We start from the raw sequence: 17425 nt of genomic DNA, 5'->3' as shown, positions 1-17425 counted from the left end.
CTTGGTAGTTGGGATACATAATCAAAAAAAAATCTTCAAGAAATACTTAGGAAGATTAGTTCTTACCTGCAATAGTGAGAAGATGCCACATTTTGCCATTAATGTGATTTTAATATGTATTACATATTCATGTTGGTTGCAGTTTATTAATTTTGCCAATAGAACAGGATAAATTAGCATAAACTATTCTCTTTATCTTTTCAAGTGACAGACACTGAGTGCTTATCAATTGTTTTATAGTAGATATTTATGGTGAGATCATGTCACAGTCTTTGCATGGTCTACCATTAATAAAAATGTTTCTCAAGGAGCCTGTGAATTTGGAATTTATATGAATCCTGGTGAACTTGTGATTTTATGTAAATTTTTGTTTTATTATAAACAGACTAGCAAATGCCCAAGAAGTTATCTTTTCAAACTCTATTTTGAAAAGAATTGAAATAATTAAAAATACTTGCCTCCTTCAAACTTGAGTTTAGATGCAGCTTTTAAGTAAACTATAGTGTCACCGTGCCAGATACTGTGACCAAGAAATCTTCCACTCTGGGAACGGGGGGAAGCAACTCACCGTGCCCAGCCTGACAAATCCTCCGGAAGCACTAGTGATTGGACGAGCTGTGAGTGCTGTTCGAGGCGTTCTTATCGCCTGCTCCATGGTACTTGGCCGTCCACTTTGTGTGCTGGGTCTTACAAATCCTGTAATAGGTCTTCCTGATTGAGTTACTGGCCTGAAGATGTTAAGTACATTATCCTTACGTTAAGTAGTATTTATTAATAGAGAATTTAAACAGTTATACCTGAAGCATTTAATTTTCAGAAGTTAAGTTTATGATTTCTTAATTTAACTCATCACATTTTTAAAAATAAACTATCACATACCTAACAGCTGGGCTGGGGCCTCCACCTTGGCTAGTTCCAGGAAGTTTCAAAGATGTTCCCGGTCCTACAAAATAATAGCATTTCTCCCTTCACTTTGAGATATTACTCCCTTGTCCAGATGACTTCAAACATGATTGTGTTTTATGATAAACAATAAGATAGAAATTTATTTACTCAAACTGATGGGACAAAGAACTAAACAAAGAAGACAAACCCCAAATATTGCATTCTATTACTGATAAATTGATAGACTATTGCAAGAAACCCGCGAAACAATGAATATTGGTTTTCTTTCTTTCACCCTCACCATTCTCTTCTCCATCACACCTGGGGGGAGTGAACAACTGCCTGTGTGGATACCTACTGGGGTTGACCCAAACAATTATCAAGAACATCTTAGAAATAGCACACAGTGCTAAAGAAGGTTACTGAAACTATGAGATCAGGCTAACTCGAAATGGTACATTTTCTATCTGGCACCCAGACTTGAGTAAGTAAACCTTCACCTACAGAGCAGATGCAGAATGGTATCTCATGACACTAGACCATGGTAAGATCCCCCTTACAATTTAGAGCACTGCAAAGTAAGAACACATCCATATGCAAAGGTCATCAGTGAAAACACTGAACCAGCTTGAGCCCAGGTGAACTGATGAAGAATTCTTCTGTGTCTGTGTACAGGCACAACTAGCAGATTTGAAGCATGAACAGCAAAGTCTTATCTCAATGATTCAGAAGTGCAGGCTACACTATTGTAATAATTTTCTTTGGTTTTGAAATCTATGACACACTATCCAGAAAGTCACCTTTTTTTCAGTTTCAGCATAGTCTGAATATATTTTTCCAGAATATCTTATTTCTAAATAGTATTCATCAAATCATTTTTCTTGGAAGATAATCTCTTCAGGGGGCATAAAATCAAATAAAACCTCTAAAATTTATTACAATGGTGTTTTAAGACAGATATCTATAATTAGTTGATCGTAATGTATAAACACATCTCCACTACTGCTTGACTGTGACTAAGCATGTAATGAAAATTTTAAAAAATGTCATCAGATAGATATGTAATTGCCTACATCTATCCAGACAGAAAAACCTTTTAACACTTCAAGTATCAGTTCTGGCCTATGTTCATTTCTTCTCTTGAACTCCTTTTCATGGTATGTGGTAGAAAGCCATGCTTAATAAGTTACATAAACATTTCCATGTAGACTATACTAAAGAAACAGAAAAAGTTACAAGTAATGCTAAAAAAGTAGTGGAAGACAACTAATTATTGTCCACTTGGAAGGGAAATGATGAAGCTGAAAAAGAATTGTATAGAAGAATCAATGGCAGAGCTGAAGAACTGCACTGTGAAGGAAGAGAAGAATGAAGTAGAGAAAAGCAGAAGAAAAATCAATTGAGATAATGTTTGCAGGACATGATGCCAAAAGGTGACATCTGGCTAAGGCACATGGATAAGGCATATGGATAAAACTGATAGTACACTGCAAGCAGATTTTTTTCTCTAGTTTTCCACAGGGCCTGAAGAAGACAGAAAGGAGTAAAAGAAATTAACATACTGATGGAAAAAGCAAGCAACCACTTATATGCTCACTACACTTCCTCAAATGTAGGGGAAAAGCTAACAAAACACAATTGAGCATGGTCTGAACTCATCTGACAGGCCTAAGTACTACATCAAGAACACATGGTGGTTCTCAACATTGCCATGCAACCATAAAACAATCTAAAACACTTTTTTAACCAATACTTAAGGTCATCTCGGTTTGTACTATTGTATGGTAGATGACATAAGAGATGGCCAAAAGAGTTCTTGTGGAGTCAATGTATTTAAGTGAAAGTCAATCTTACGTGCAACTTGAGCAATGGCATTTTCATCCAGGATCATCTCTGCAATTCCTTCTTGATCCATATCAATTTCATCCACATACACCATTTCTGTCAAAGCTCGTGTTTTCAGGTTCCAGGCAGCCTGAATAAGGATAAGTAAAAAGTAAAATATCTTCAAGACACTAAGTAAATAATCTAATCAGCAATTTTATCACTTATTATTCACATCACAGTTTTATTAGGCTTGAATAAGGTACTGACTTAAAACATCTGAGTATATCCATCTGTCTGATGGAGGTATAAAAGGAGACTAAGTCCTTTGTTCAAAGCATTAGCTGTAAAACACTGAATGAATATATACCCTGGGCATTTAAGATTATGAGTTGATTGGAATAATTAATCATTAATTATAATTATTAATTAATTGGAATACATTTTAGTGACCTGAACTGACAAATTACTATATTGTATGTTTTGGAGGATAATCTGAACAGTGTGGAAAGTCAAGCAAAACTCTAGTCTATGTTACAATTATGGCATAGACTGTGGAGACAGCAAATCAGTGTGGAGAAAAAAGAACAAGAAAAATCAGTATCAGTCATATAGAAATACCAACAAAGTAAGTGCAGGTCCAACCACTTTGATGATTTTGATATGCTTGCAATGTAGTCACAGAACTGGCATGATAAAGGAAGTCACAAGACCAATCCTTGATCTTTCATCAGCTATGGAACAGATCATCATAAATTTTCCAGAGCAAAAATCACTGCCAAAAAAAATTGTTTCCCTTCTAACAAGGAGTACAGCAATCTGGTGGAACAGCATATTTAATATTGGCTAAGGAGACCTTTCAAAATGGAAACAGACTGATGCTGTCTTAATAGAAATAAAGGTCAAACACATTGAAATGTTTGTTCCTTAAGTAAGAGGTATAAGAAGATCTGAAACTCAGGCTTATTTAATAATTTAAGTAATCATTTAATGAGATACTTCTCATTCATCCTGTCTTTTCCTCTAGACTTCCCCTATACTTCTATGCAAATTTATGTCAATCAAAAAGAGTGTATCTAAAGACGCTGAAATATTTAACTATTCTTTTAAAAAGTGCTTTCTTCCAAAGAGAAGTAAAGGAGGCCTTCAGCCAGCTGATTCAACCACAATTAGAAATCTTTGTTCAAGAATGAAGAGGAGGGAATTCAGCAGGATGATCTGAATCTAGGCCAGACAGCCATAATCCAGATCTGCTTTATTTTCTTTTAGTTTCCTTCTTATGTAGTAGGATGACAGCCTTTAATTAATGCTGAGATTTCTGTTAGATGTTCAACACTTTTAACAGTTTTTCATGATTCTATGAAGTATTTAGTTTGTTGAATTTTTAATACCTTGATGGTACTCTGTTCTTTTCAAAGACAAGTATACCTGCAGTCAACATAACCATGTCTATATGGGGAATATGTTCCAATTAGAGCTCTTGTATAGCCAAGCACAGGCTAATTTCTTACTAGAAGTAAGAAAATCTGCCCACAGGAATGATATTTTTCTGGAAACTGGAAGTAGTAACTCCTCTATACTAAATGCTAAAACTGAGGTTAGTTCTTTACATAGGCATAACTGTATTATTGCGATTTTTCCACTAACTAGCATGTGAAAATGTGTTTTTAAAATCAACACCTCTTTGTCATTACTGGGCAAATATCTGTCATAAGAAATAGATTCCTTAGGCATCTCTTCCAGTATAAAACTCCTAGTCCAAGGTTTCACAGCCAACAAAAAATTCAAATACCACACAGTATTCCTTAATTAAACATCTGTTTGTAGTTTACAGTTTGTCTGCTTTCTTTTTTTGGGACAGGTAATTTTGTTTTGTGATAAGCACCATGTCTGGAGCTTATGAAGATAAACTTCATTTTTATGAAACAGCATTTATATGGTAGAAAAAAGAAAGGGAAGCTCATTTCAGACAACTGACATATTCACAACAAATTAAGCTTACTTAACTTGTAATCAGAACAAAATTTACAATCCCTAATAGCAATTAAAGAAATGTGATACAGTATATAAATATGCAGTATACAGTATGTAAGTCTAAACTCCAGAAAGAGAAGTGGCAGTGTTTTTCATTCAGTTTATGAGAAGTATGTAACTCAATTGAATATTTTCTTCTTGTTCATGAAAAGTACAAAAACCAAATTAAAAATATAAATTTAGTATTTAAATGTTTTCTCTGAACATGGCAATAAACTTTTCTAAGAGGTTGCATTCTCCAGTAATCCTTTCTATTATAATAAATTTTACTCCATACACAATGAAAACCCAGAACACAACTACATTGTGAAGGGTAATAATTACACTCAAGAAGATATCCAGCAGTGCTTCAGAGAAACCATTCTCTATGTAAACAACTTGCATGAATTCATGGATTGTAATTAAAGACCTGTAAAATACATTAAGGAGATGTATTTAAAGCTGCCATTTCACATTGGATTTCATCTCTTCTGACTGTGAGTTGAAGCCAAAAGATACCATCACCTGCACAATACTATTCTTGCCATTGCAATAATCAAGAGCTAATACGGGCAGAGTGAAAATTCATTAATTACTCTCAATCTTCCATCGCTCATGCAAATCATCATAACACACCTACAAGGTTACCAGACTCTACACAAGGTAGGCAGTGAGCCTGAGCTGCAAAAGCAGGAAGAGCATGGGTAAGAGCCCACCTCTACATGCATGAAACACAACACAAAAGTGAGCCCTAAGAGCACAAACATTGTTCTATCTGTGAATACATGCTGTTTTCTTCCTAATCTCATCTGCAGATGAAGGTCATTCAGTTCAAGGTAGATTCAATTTAGTTTTCAGAAAGCATTGAACTGCTGAATAAAGATATAGGAAGAATATGAGAGAAACAAAATTCTATCAAATATAAAAGCTCCCTGTTCAAAATATCAAAAATCTTTCCCTTATCAAATGCAATGCCTTACCAATACAAAAAAAAAAAAAAAAAAGCTATTGAAGACTTAGCAAAAAACCAAGTATTATTCAGTATATCAGAAATTCTTCCCAATGATTGCATCTAATAATTGTATTTATGGAAAGAACTTTACCTGAAACACAGTGTATTCAGAATCAAGCTCCTGAAAAGAGAGAAAATGGAAACTGAGAAATGGAAATGCCAGACAATAAAAACATACAAGTGCACTTACACTCTGTGATGACCTCATTTTGCACAAACATTTTCTCTCTGATACATATACCGAAATTTCCATTTTATGACATTATCTAAACTTATACACATTATGAAGCAAATCAGTGTTTTGCACAATGAAAGTAAATTTGCAGTAAGTGTATCTTTCTGATACCTTTGCTTTCTTGCTTCTGCTGGATCATCCTAGCCAAATCTTAGATTATCATTTAAGAATTATAAAGCTGAAAAATGATAGATTAAAAGAAAATTAACTTGGACGAAGTATTCAAATCTCCTAAAAATTAACCAGATTATCACACCAAGGTCTTTAGAATGCCTACTTAATAAAATCCATTTTTCCACACTTTTTTAACCGCTCCTGGTGATCACAATGATACTACTCAAGAAGACAAAAGGAAATTTCAGTGCTTTTTCATGGCACTTTTATGATGAAAATGATGTATTCATTGTATTTGGCTAGTAATATTGCAAGTGGAATAAATGTAAATTGACAGCCCATTGCACTACCCAAAAATCAAAAGAAAATCTACCAGATTAAGTTTATTGTAAGTAGAAAAGATGGAACTTGCACCTACTTGAAAACTTCCATTAAGATTGAGTAAATACTGACAGGAAAAAAATTACTGCGTAATTATCATGTTTACATAATATTTAAACAACCCTTCGGGGCTTTTGCTGTTTGCTTCCAGGGACTGGGGATGGGTTTTTCCTAATGTATTACTTTAGCTCTAGACAGGGAAGGTGGGAGATACATGTTACTTTCTCTAAATCACTATTAGTCTTTTGTAGTGTCAGATCATTTCTCCTAGAGGCAGTGAAAAATTTCTTGCATATCAGGCATTGTGCAAATCTATCACAGTTAAACCAACTACATCAGACTGAATATACAATCTTCAAGTAATTCAGACTACAAAGGTCTGAAGGTCTCTAGTCCAAAACCCTCACAGCAAGGTCAGCTATGAGGTCAGTTGAGGTTGCTCAAAGTCTTGTCCAGTTGGGTGGAGGTACACAATGCCATTGGGCAACCAGTTCCACTGCTGACTGTCCTTACCAGGAAAGTTTTTCCTCATACCAAGCCAAAGCCTCCACTTCCCTGCATCATTGCAAGTGGTCTCTGGCTCCATTTTATTGATAACCTCCTTGTATGTATTAGTAAGCTGCTATTAGATCACACCAATGTCTTCTCCCAGCTGAAGCACTGCCCTGCTGCTGGTTTGCTTTACAGCCAAGATTGGCTGGCTTCAGAGCTGGCTTCTTTCTGTTCCATCAGGAGAATGCGAATGTTAAGATCACTCCTCTGTAGCGTGAGACATGACCTAATTCTTTCAATTTGAACATTTTTAGTCGGTAAATTCTATGACAGCAGGGACCTGGACTACTGGTGAAGGACATCTTCCTTCTGTAGCGTACTGGAATTTGTGGTCTTTAAAGAATTGCACTGGGAGCCAAAAAGTTTTTCAATTGTGTTAGAATGTATAACATGTCTTACACTGAGTATTCTGTGGAACTAAACATTAATTCAGGGATTAATCTCAGTTGACTGTGATGTACCTGGGCCTGACTAAGGCTCTGAAACTGGTTTTGCATTTTAGGTGTATGATTGTCCTGGAGTGACATTAAATAAATTACCACAATTCTTTTATGTATAGCAGTTGTTTTCTAAAATAAATTATTCAGCTTTCTAATTAATAAAGGACATTGAGATATTTCAGTTTGCATTTTATCTACCCCATTGTGTCTGAATATTACAGCCCGTATGAAAATGGTTTTAAGAACATTAGGTGGTCTTCCATACCATATGTGCTACAGTAACTAATGAGGACAAGTTAGGAATATTATGTCAACACTAATACTAAACGCCTTGATGTTACAGATGTGTATCTTACTTTAGGCACTGTTCATTAGTTTAAAAAATAATTGAAAAACCAAAAAAATTTGCTTATGTAGGATCACTTATACTAATATAAATTTCAGAAATTACATCCCTCATAATCTGGCAAAAAAGTAGAGATGATCAATAATACTAAAACCATTGCATTCTCATAATTCTAGGTGAGAGTAAGCATTGTTTATATGTACTAATACATTGTTTCCATTTTTGACAAGAAGTAACTTGTGATATTAAATAACCATCAAGCAGGTAATGGGACCCTCAGATTAAACAAAAGAATGGAATAACAAAAGTTACATTAAAATATAATATACTTTAACATGGGTGGATCCAACAGTTGCTACACATGCAAGTAAGCCATAGGAACTAGATTTCAAATAGAGTTCTTTGAGAGGATTAACAAATAGAATTGCCCTGTAAGCTTGTCTCTCAAAACAAAAGCTAAAGTTTATTCTTCATTTACACATAAAGCTCCCTTGAAAGTCAAAAGATTGTAAAAGCAATGAAGGAACTATTTAATCCAGATCCCTAAATCCACTGAGGGCACTTTAATATTAAAATGTAAAGTCAGTTTATTTGAATACCAAAAATACTTAAAATAATTAAATTTTATGATGCTTATAGTCTAGAAGAGGGAATATATTATATACCTTATATTATAATATGGCTTCACTCTACAACTAGTTGCAGGTGAGTATAATTTAATACATTCAAAATATTAAAATTATTATATTCTGAAAAAGTTCTTCAAATGATTAAGAGCAGAAACACAGAAAAAAACCCCAAACCTTTACCCAGGAATGACTTCTCCCTAAGTATCGTTATTTTCATGCATAGACTTACAGTCTCTTGCACCAATAAGTAATTTCAGTTGAAGATCTTTTTCAAATCAAGTTCAATGCCCATAAACATAAGCGTGATAACTTTATTATGACCTTACAAAAACAAGCATGCAAATTATAGCAGCTGTAAGTTCAACATGGGAGAAGAAAGGATAAATGAACAAAAGCAAATCCTCATAGAAGATCATTAACTAAATTAAGAACATCCACTATATGTCTACAAATTATATTAGGCTTTTTTTTTTCTATTGTTAAACTAGAGCAGGCCTCATATATGGATTCTGTTTATTGCCTTGAATCTGACATATGGAACACAAAGAGTAATCAGATTAGGTGACTAATCAGGATGATCAACAGAAACAGTCCTGGATTGTATTTCCTCTAGGTCATGCTATTACTATAAGCACAGAAGACAAGGCCTGTTTGCTTACAATAGGAAATAATTAAACTGAACACCAGTATTTTACATGTTTCTATGCCCAAATGCTAGTCACACAAAATACAGTTTTTATTTATCCTGAGATAAGAATGTCAGCATAAAAGTGAATTCCACCTATACCATTTATATTCCTGACGCTTAAATGAAGAAATGCACAGGATATTTTATAGAAAAAAAAGTCAATCTTTCACAAGATGTAATTCAGTAGCAGCTAATTATTCTTTTACCACAATGTTATTTATTAAGAACTCTTCAGGAAAACTTCTGATTTTGAAACATTTCAATTTTGTTGTGCTCTTTAAGAATTCAAGATTTACAATGGCACGGTATTTGATACTGCTATGTGAGAAAATCTCTGATTCATGCACAGTTAGCTAAAAGGTCAACAAAGTACTTAAAAAACCTCCTAGGGCTTATTGCATCTGGTGACAAGGTTCAAAGAGAGTCCTGCACAATTAAGACAGTCTCTAAATGTATGTACATGTGACTATTGACTGGATCATCAGTAAACTTATTTTTAATATCTTTGTATCATTTTTGCCATGTTCTTAAAGGAGAACTTGTCATTATACTTGTGATACAAACATATCCTGAATACTCACCTATACATACAGGGACTGATAAATCAAGGCACAGGTCAAGATACCCTGCCAAGAAATTTTCTTACTACATTTTTAAGTGTGGTGGCAAAAATGCACCTACTTCTAAGGATATTGTAAAAAACTGGTTTCAGCAGCCCATAGCTCTAGGACAGTGCTGCAGATGCAATGGAGCAGGAGTGGTTCTATGATTTAGCAGACAAATTGGGAAAAAAGTGCAGGCTTTCACACAAGAAAGGCCATCTCTTTCAGGCATGAAAACACTCTCCAGTAAGGCATTATTAGTCTTTTCCTTTCCTGCTGTTACATTACGTGTCTTAGAAGGGAGAAGGCCAATTGCCTGAGCATGAAAAAGTTCTGACCCGTAAGAGTCATTATTTAACTCAACCTATGCTTGTCTTTAAAGGACACCAGCTCCTGTAGCTTAAATTATATCCTAAATGCATGCTGTTCAAAGAAGTGAGTCCCTGAACAGAGGCTACTGTTCCTACAAGATCCCTCTTTCCCTGGGAAGCAGAGCTTGGGAAGCACATGCTTAGCAGAATATGGGACAAGAGGATAAGAACAGATGGCACAGTGATTACAGCCGTTGAGAATTCCCTTGTGCTGCACAGCAGCTCACTTAATCCAAACTTTCTGCAAGTGTTGTCATTTGTCTGTCTGCTTTCCTAGTGCCCAACATGACATATCTTGGGTTGATTTGCAGAAGTGCCACCGTTAAGAGTCTGACCATTAAATCTGCTATAATTGCTATGTGTTTTTTAAGCATTATAAACCACACTTACAGGTTTAGGTACCAAAATGGTACATACTTCATTTTAGATAATTTGCCAGCTTATATTAAAATACTACTAATGCAATTCACACAGATGGAAAACAGCACCATTTTTTAGTAGGTGGATGAAGACGACAGAATTAAAGTACAATCAAAATATTTAGGAACTACTGATTTCATTAACATGCCATTTCAAAAGCAACAGATACCAGAAATCAAAGTGAAACTTCCTGAGAATGATCCTGGACTCTCAATTAATGTGGAAATAAAATACTCATAGATCACTTTTCTAATATTCACAACTACAGCAAATTAGCTGTTGCAATAAATTCAGAATAACATAAAATAGGATTAGACTAGGCAAGCCAGGAGAGTTAAGTAATATATGTCACTTATTTCAGTTCTAATTACCTCAGTGTTCAGCCTTGGATCTTATTACCTTTCAAATATAATTGTTTTTAGAAAAATAATGATTTTATTAAATGCGAGGCATATATACTACAATCCATAAACATGATTCAGTTTTTCATTCTGTTGTATTAAGTAAATTCAGAATAGTTTGTAAGACATATAAAACATATTCTTGAGGCATGTTATTACTTCCCTTACTCCATGCCTGAAGTTCAGTAGGGTAAAGAGGACAGATTGGTACCTGAAAGTAGTAAGTGTCAGAAAGTAATGAGCTGAAAGAGCAGCAACATGGGTAAGGAAAACGTCTTTACAAATGGGAAGCAGAATAATAAAATAAATACAGGCCTATTTGGACATATAACCAGAAAATATTAGGATTTTAAGTTGATTACAATAAAAAGGGTAACATCTAAATAACATGAACACAGTTGACTGACAAAGATAAATGCCATTCCATGTTAAGTTTGCCATGGATGTTAAAGTTATATTCTAATTAGACAATCAAAAAATGTTTTGTTGAAGAGACTTTAGGTGTAACATTTTGTATGTTGAGCTGGTTTGAGTTTGGTCCAAGTTGCACTCTTGAAAGTTATTTAACCAATATTCTGGTTTCTGCAACCTGCTGTACCACAATGAAGAGGTGGCATAAATAATGCTACATCTTCTCCTGTCAGGAGGGTGCTTTTTGTCTGGAATACCAGAGAGGAATGATTGAAAAGAGCTGTGTAGCCATTACATACCATGAATGTAATACACTCCATGATGCTTCTGAGACAACATGATGAATTTCCATTTATTTATCATCTCTCCACTTATTTTAGTCTTAAGAAAATCTCTAAATTGTTATTCCTTATATGAAATACTTCTAGAGTAAAATCCACTAGGTGTTTGCAAACTTTACTTGAACATTGCTGTATGAAATATTTTCAAAGACTGAAACATCCTGTCATGCATTTTTAAATGTTATAAAAACTGATATTTCCCAATCTCAAATAGATATACTTTCAAATACTTTTAGAAGTCATTAATTCCTGATTAAAATGAGCTCTTAATAAGGATTCCTCAAGAAGATTATATGAGGAAAGAACCACACTAATCTTATTTCAAGTTTGCCTCTCTTCCATCTGAACCGTCTGGTAGGTTTGAAATGTGCTGCTGCAGGAGAGTACCTTTTTCACACAAAACTGTGAATAGGAACACAGTTCTGAAATTAACATACTGAAGTTATAAAGTCCTGTCATTTGCATGTAACTGTGGCCTGAAAGTTTTTTCAAAATAGTGATGAAACTTGATCTTGAAATTCAAAGACTTCACATAAGACTTCTAAGAGCTTATCATTTGATCTGGTGTAGACAATGTTCACAACCCCACCCTCCACCATTTCTCAAAGGGAATGATCTTAAATGTTTCTTCTCTTTCATTCTTATAAAAAATTAAGCTTATAGGCTGGTGTGAACATTTCAAAGATTAAATTAAGTGATCAATTGTTTGTCTCAATACAGAATTTGGAAAAACTCTCATATTGCTGGTATACAAGGTCCTTATTCTCAAAGGAGAATGTGTACCTTGTCTAAGACAATTTAATTTATGTACTTAAGTGTTTCACCATGTGTGATCTATATTTGGAAGAAGGAAAACCAATTAGTATCTACATCAGAGAATCACAGAATGTAAAGGATTTGAAATGGACCTTAAAGATGATCTAGTTCCACCCTGCCCTTGCCACTAACAGGGACATCTTCCAGCAGACCAGATTGTTCAAGGCCTTATCCAAGTAGATCCTCTCATTGCTGTTTTTAAATTTCCTCCTTAGCATTTTTTCTCAGCCTCATATATCTTCTATTCCTTACTAGTGCTACTGGAAACAGCCCAGCAGAAGTTTGGACTTCACAGGTGTAACAATACCATTTTATACTTGAGCTTAAGCACAGAGCAGAAATGCAGTTGTCTTTACATACCTATGCTGAGATCATAGATAGAAAAACATTTTACTCATTAAAAACTTAATAAATTAAGACCAACAGAAGCATTATGATCTTTACAACTTTTATTTACTGTTATTTGCACTATTTCAAGAGTTTCTTTCATAAATCACGTGTTGTCCTTCCATATGCAAAGATCACATAAAAATAAGACCCAATAATGTAAATACATAGAAATAATACAGCACTAGCATGGAACTAACAACAACTCTCATTTAGGGTTCAGGAATAATGTTCTTGGAATACTTTCTCCACTAAAAATGTTTCTGCTGATGGCTTCTTGTTGGTGCCTTACAGTATAAAACATTAAAAAAATAATCTTTTAAACACATATCCTAAACCAGTTCAAATAATTACTGTGCTTTATATTTGCACTATTGTGTGACCATGCAGCTTTCTTGAAAGACTTGTCCTTTGTGATAAAAAGATCTGCGTTCAAGATTATTAAAACATCTGTCTATAGGATGCTTTGAAAGACTTACAAATTTACTGTAAAGTGTTTAAGATAAAGTCTGTTCAGTTACTGTTTTTAAAATATGGCATAAAAAATGTTTACATGCAGGGAAACATTAGTCCAGAAACAACTTTATCAAATCCTTTGCTATTACAAAAGGGTGAGAAAATACGTAGGTATTGAAGACTGCAGCTGGAAAAAGAGCAAAGAGAGAGATAAGCGAACGCCTCCTGCCTCCTGTCCCAAGGTAGGGCTCGTAGGTAAGCCGAGCTAAAATGCATGTCTCTTAACCTCATGTGATTTGGGCCACGCAGCAGCTAAACATCAGTATAAAATCAACAGGAACATCCCTAGCAGACCTGATTTTTAATCTCAGCTTTTATCCCTTTAACTCAGCAAAATCTTGAGTGCCTTAGAGCACTAGTCGCGAAGAGCCTGGCCGCCGCAGCTGTCACAGCAGAGCTCGGCAGTACCGGAGCGCTCCCCCGCTCCCACCTCCGGGCCCGGGCGGGTTCCGCGGGGCGTGTCTGAGGCGGAGCCGCAGCGCCGGCTCACCGCCCCCAGCCTGAGGGGAGCGGGGAGCGCGGAGGGGCGGCGCTGCCCGGCCTCCTGCTTCGGGAGCTAGGCACGGCCCGGTGCTCGCTGCCGGCCCCTCCGGCGGCTGCAGCAGGGACACAGGGGTCCCGTGGTGCTGAGGCAGCCGGGACCAGGCCGCTGCCGTCCCTCACCGCGCCTCCCGTCACGGCCCGGCCCCCGCTACCTGCTCGCCGGGCGGCCTCTCCAGCAGCTGCGAGCAGACATCCGCGCACTCCCGGAACTTCCTCCGCCTGAAGTAGCTCCAGGCCTGGAACAGCGGCTCCAGCCCCATCTCGCCGGCGAGAGCAGCCCCAGAGGTCCGGCCGGGCCCCCAGCGCCTTCCGCCGCGCTGCCGCCGAGCGGGGCAGCGCTGGTGCTGCCGCGGAGCCGCCGGGCCCCGCCTCGGCCGGCTGGGGCGGAGCGCCGGGGCCGCGGGGGCGGCGGCTCCGGGCGGCCTCCGGGGGCCCTGCCGGTCCCGGCCGGCCGCCCTGCGAGCCCGGGCACGGAGCTACGGCCCCGTTCTTGGCCGAGCCCCTCCCTGCCGGCGCCTCTCGTGGGCTTACTACATTGGTGGCTGAAAGCAGAGTTTGATTTGTAGTACTGGGATCAGTAGACTTCCCATAAACCCACTGGTCTTAACTGTTGTCATTTTCTGTCCTCTTTTCTAGAGGAGTTAGAATAAATGCCTAAACAAGAATAATACAGTCAATTAATCCGTATTTGGGTAAAATGTTCTTTAGAGCCATGGAGCCCTGGTTGAGAAAAGTACAGATTATTGTGAACAACACTTTTCAGTCTTGTAGACTCTATCAGTTCCTTTAGTTCATTAGTTTTTGCAGGGAAAATTTCAGAGCAAGATATTTAGAGATTTAAAAGTTGGAATACAATTTCTCCTAGTTTATATGTACTATAAAATGGTGATTGCAACCATCAACCAAAGAAAAAGAAAAAATGCCTAGGGATACTTGGAGCAGTAACTGCATTTATGGTGTGAAAATCTTTGAGGTATGGACACTAACAAGATTGCTAAAATCACATTGTTGCCATTTAAAGAGATCATTCTGGTTTTATTGCTTTTGTCTCACCTAAACTATCAATTTGTCCAAGATACATGAAATTAATACCCAGTCTCACAAGATCAATGTCAGCTGTAAAAATGGAGAAGCAGAAGTGGCTGTCCCAGGACTATCACTTATTCAAATATAGGAGTAAGTCGCTTGAACTGAAGTAGCAGTTATAGACAGCTTTGCTTTGGTTGTCCTGTGAACAGTGCACAGGTCTATTTGGTTTGCATGGCAAGGCTTTGGGTGAGAGCCCATATGAGTGGAAGCTGCTGAAAGCTTCCCCTATGTTCAATAGAACTGCTGGCCAAGGTCAATGATGGTAGCAACTCTGGGGGGAAAAAAATAAAAAGGGGAGAAAAAAACTTGCATAAGTGCAGCTCAAGACAGGACTAAATATGTGAAACAACTATGAAGGCACAAGGTCAGTAAAGAAGAAGGGGAAGCAGTGCTCCTGGCACCAGAGCAGAGATCCTGTAGCCTGTGGTGAAGACCATGGTGAGGCAGCTGTGCCTCTGCAGCCCATGGAGGACCACGGGGGAGCAGAGGAAGCCAACTGCCTGAAGGAAGCAGGTGGCTGCTCAGGGGAAGATGTGACCCCGTGGAAGGGTCACAGTTCTGAACTCAGATGGGTAGATACTGCTATATAGCTTCTCAGCAAGAGGAAGGGAAGATGGTTCTGCTGCAATTTTTGTTTGTCATGCTGCTGGGAAAGGTATTCATTGCATTTAGTGATAAAGCTGAACTAATGTCATATGGTAGCAATTAGATCAACATGAATCTTCAGCTTTTTTACAATGAGATTTTGCAGTGTTGCAAACGACAGGAAAATCAATTTTCCTTCTTTCCAACCACCCCCTGCAAGGTTGTGGTTTTTTTCTCTGTTTGGTTGCAGACAAGGAGATTTTTTGCAGTTTCTATGTGATATATGAAGCCAGAAAATTTTCCTCTGGTATTGGCACACAGGTCATCCTATGCATATCATCTCTGAAGTCTTTTCCACTGATAATACTGCTTTTCACTTCCTGCATGGAGGAATATGCTGAGCTTTCTGATATGGGGATTTTCATTTATATTGATTATTGAAATGCCCAAATTTTAACTTTTAACCAGTATTTTCTCCAAATATTGATCTCTGTGGTTAGCCACATTCCACTTCTCTAACTTACTAAAATCCTGGAATACAACGCAGAGAGTCCCTGTGGCTGTCTCTGTGTGCTTTGTAGAGCCCTGTATGTCAGTCCCCCTCCAGTGTAGCTGCATGGAAGCTAAACAGCCAGGAATTATATTCAGGTCCTTCTGGAATAGGCTGCTCTAGTGTGGCCCCCCATGGGGTCATAAGTCCTACCATGAACCTGTTCCAGCATGGGCTCCTATCTCCATGAGGCCACAGGTCCTACAAGGAGCCTGCTCCAGCACAGGTTTGCCATGTGGCTGGAAGTGTTATCTATCACAAGACAGTTTTTCAGTGGCTTATGAGAAATCAGTGGTTGTTCTTAGTACCATTAGAAGTGCTTAAATCTCAATGTTCAGGAATTATTTTTGGTATATTGTGTGTAGAGTGTGGAAAAATAATTATTTTGAATATGCTTTGTTTCTTTCCCAGAGGTCAGGGCTAAGACACTGTTTGTAGTTTGCTAGAGCTATCCACTTATTTCACCCGCTCTCTCAAAATAGGAAAATAAATTTTGTGGGAAGTTCAACAAAATTAATTTGGGGAATTGTAGCTGAGATGCCCCTGATTTGTAGGAGAAGAACAAATTTTTCTGTTTTACATTGACAGAAAAAAAAATCATAATTTAGTAATAGCAGCATTGTGGGAGAGATTGTCTAGGTGAAAAAAACATTTTGCCATGCAAAATGCTGCAAGTAGTGTCTGCTTGTGGTATTATGAAAGGTGGAATGTGCCTAGCTTTAATGCAATGTAGGCTTGTCTGCCTTATTTTACCAGAAGTTTTGTAGTCTAGTGTAGTGGTTAGTCCTTTCCATTAACTTAGATAAAAATGCTTAATTGATCATAATAGTCAAATGTTCTCCAACTGTAATGAATTCCTTCATGTTTATTGAGTCAGTACTATATTAGGACAATGATAGGTGTGTGACATAACTACAGAAATCACCAGGGTTTATTAAAGAAAAGTCATGTGCTTGTCTTGTGTAACTGTGCACATTCATTGTATTAGAGGTGACCTGACCTTAGCTGGGATGTTTTGAGTGACTACTCTCATCCTCTGCGAATGGACAGGAAATTTAGTGGTGCTGCTTTATTTACAGCTCGAGTATTGAGATGATATCACTGTCACATAGGTAATTTGAACCTTGGCTTCATTTCTTTGAACCAAGAATAAAAAATTCAGGAATCAGAAATAAGGATCAGTTCCTCTTCTTTCTATTATTTATTCTTAATTTGAAAACTAGTTGTCCCTGAGGTGGGCTGCAATAACAACTCTCACTGTTGTTATTTATAGA

The 17425-nt window shown here is 37.2% G+C and overlaps 1 protein-coding gene across 1 annotated transcript in view; it reads right to left on the bottom strand.

Annotated features, from left to right (window-relative positions):
* TTC8 (tetratricopeptide repeat domain 8) overlaps positions 1–14288 on the bottom strand; it is a 40168-nt gene extending 25880 nt beyond the window's left edge. The window contains exons 1-5 of the mRNA XM_015631593.3: positions 14080–14288; positions 5826–5855; positions 2740–2860; positions 880–943; positions 569–728 (exon numbers count right to left, since the gene is read on the bottom strand). Of these exons, the coding sequence (XP_015487079.1) occupies positions 569–728; positions 880–943; positions 2740–2860; positions 5826–5855; positions 14080–14187 (483 nt within the window). The 5' untranslated portion in view covers positions 14188–14288. The remainder of the gene's footprint in view (positions 1–568; positions 729–879; positions 944–2739; positions 2861–5825; positions 5856–14079) is intronic.
* Positions 14289–17425: the final 3137 nt, after the last annotated feature.

Source organism: Parus major, chromosome 5 (assembly GCF_001522545.3).
Source record: "Parus major isolate Abel chromosome 5, Parus_major1.1, whole genome shotgun sequence".
NCBI lineage: Eukaryota > Metazoa > Chordata > Aves > Passeriformes > Paridae > Parus > Parus major.
Note: the sequence above shows the minus strand (reverse complement) of the source record. Positions and strands in the feature narration are given on the sequence as shown.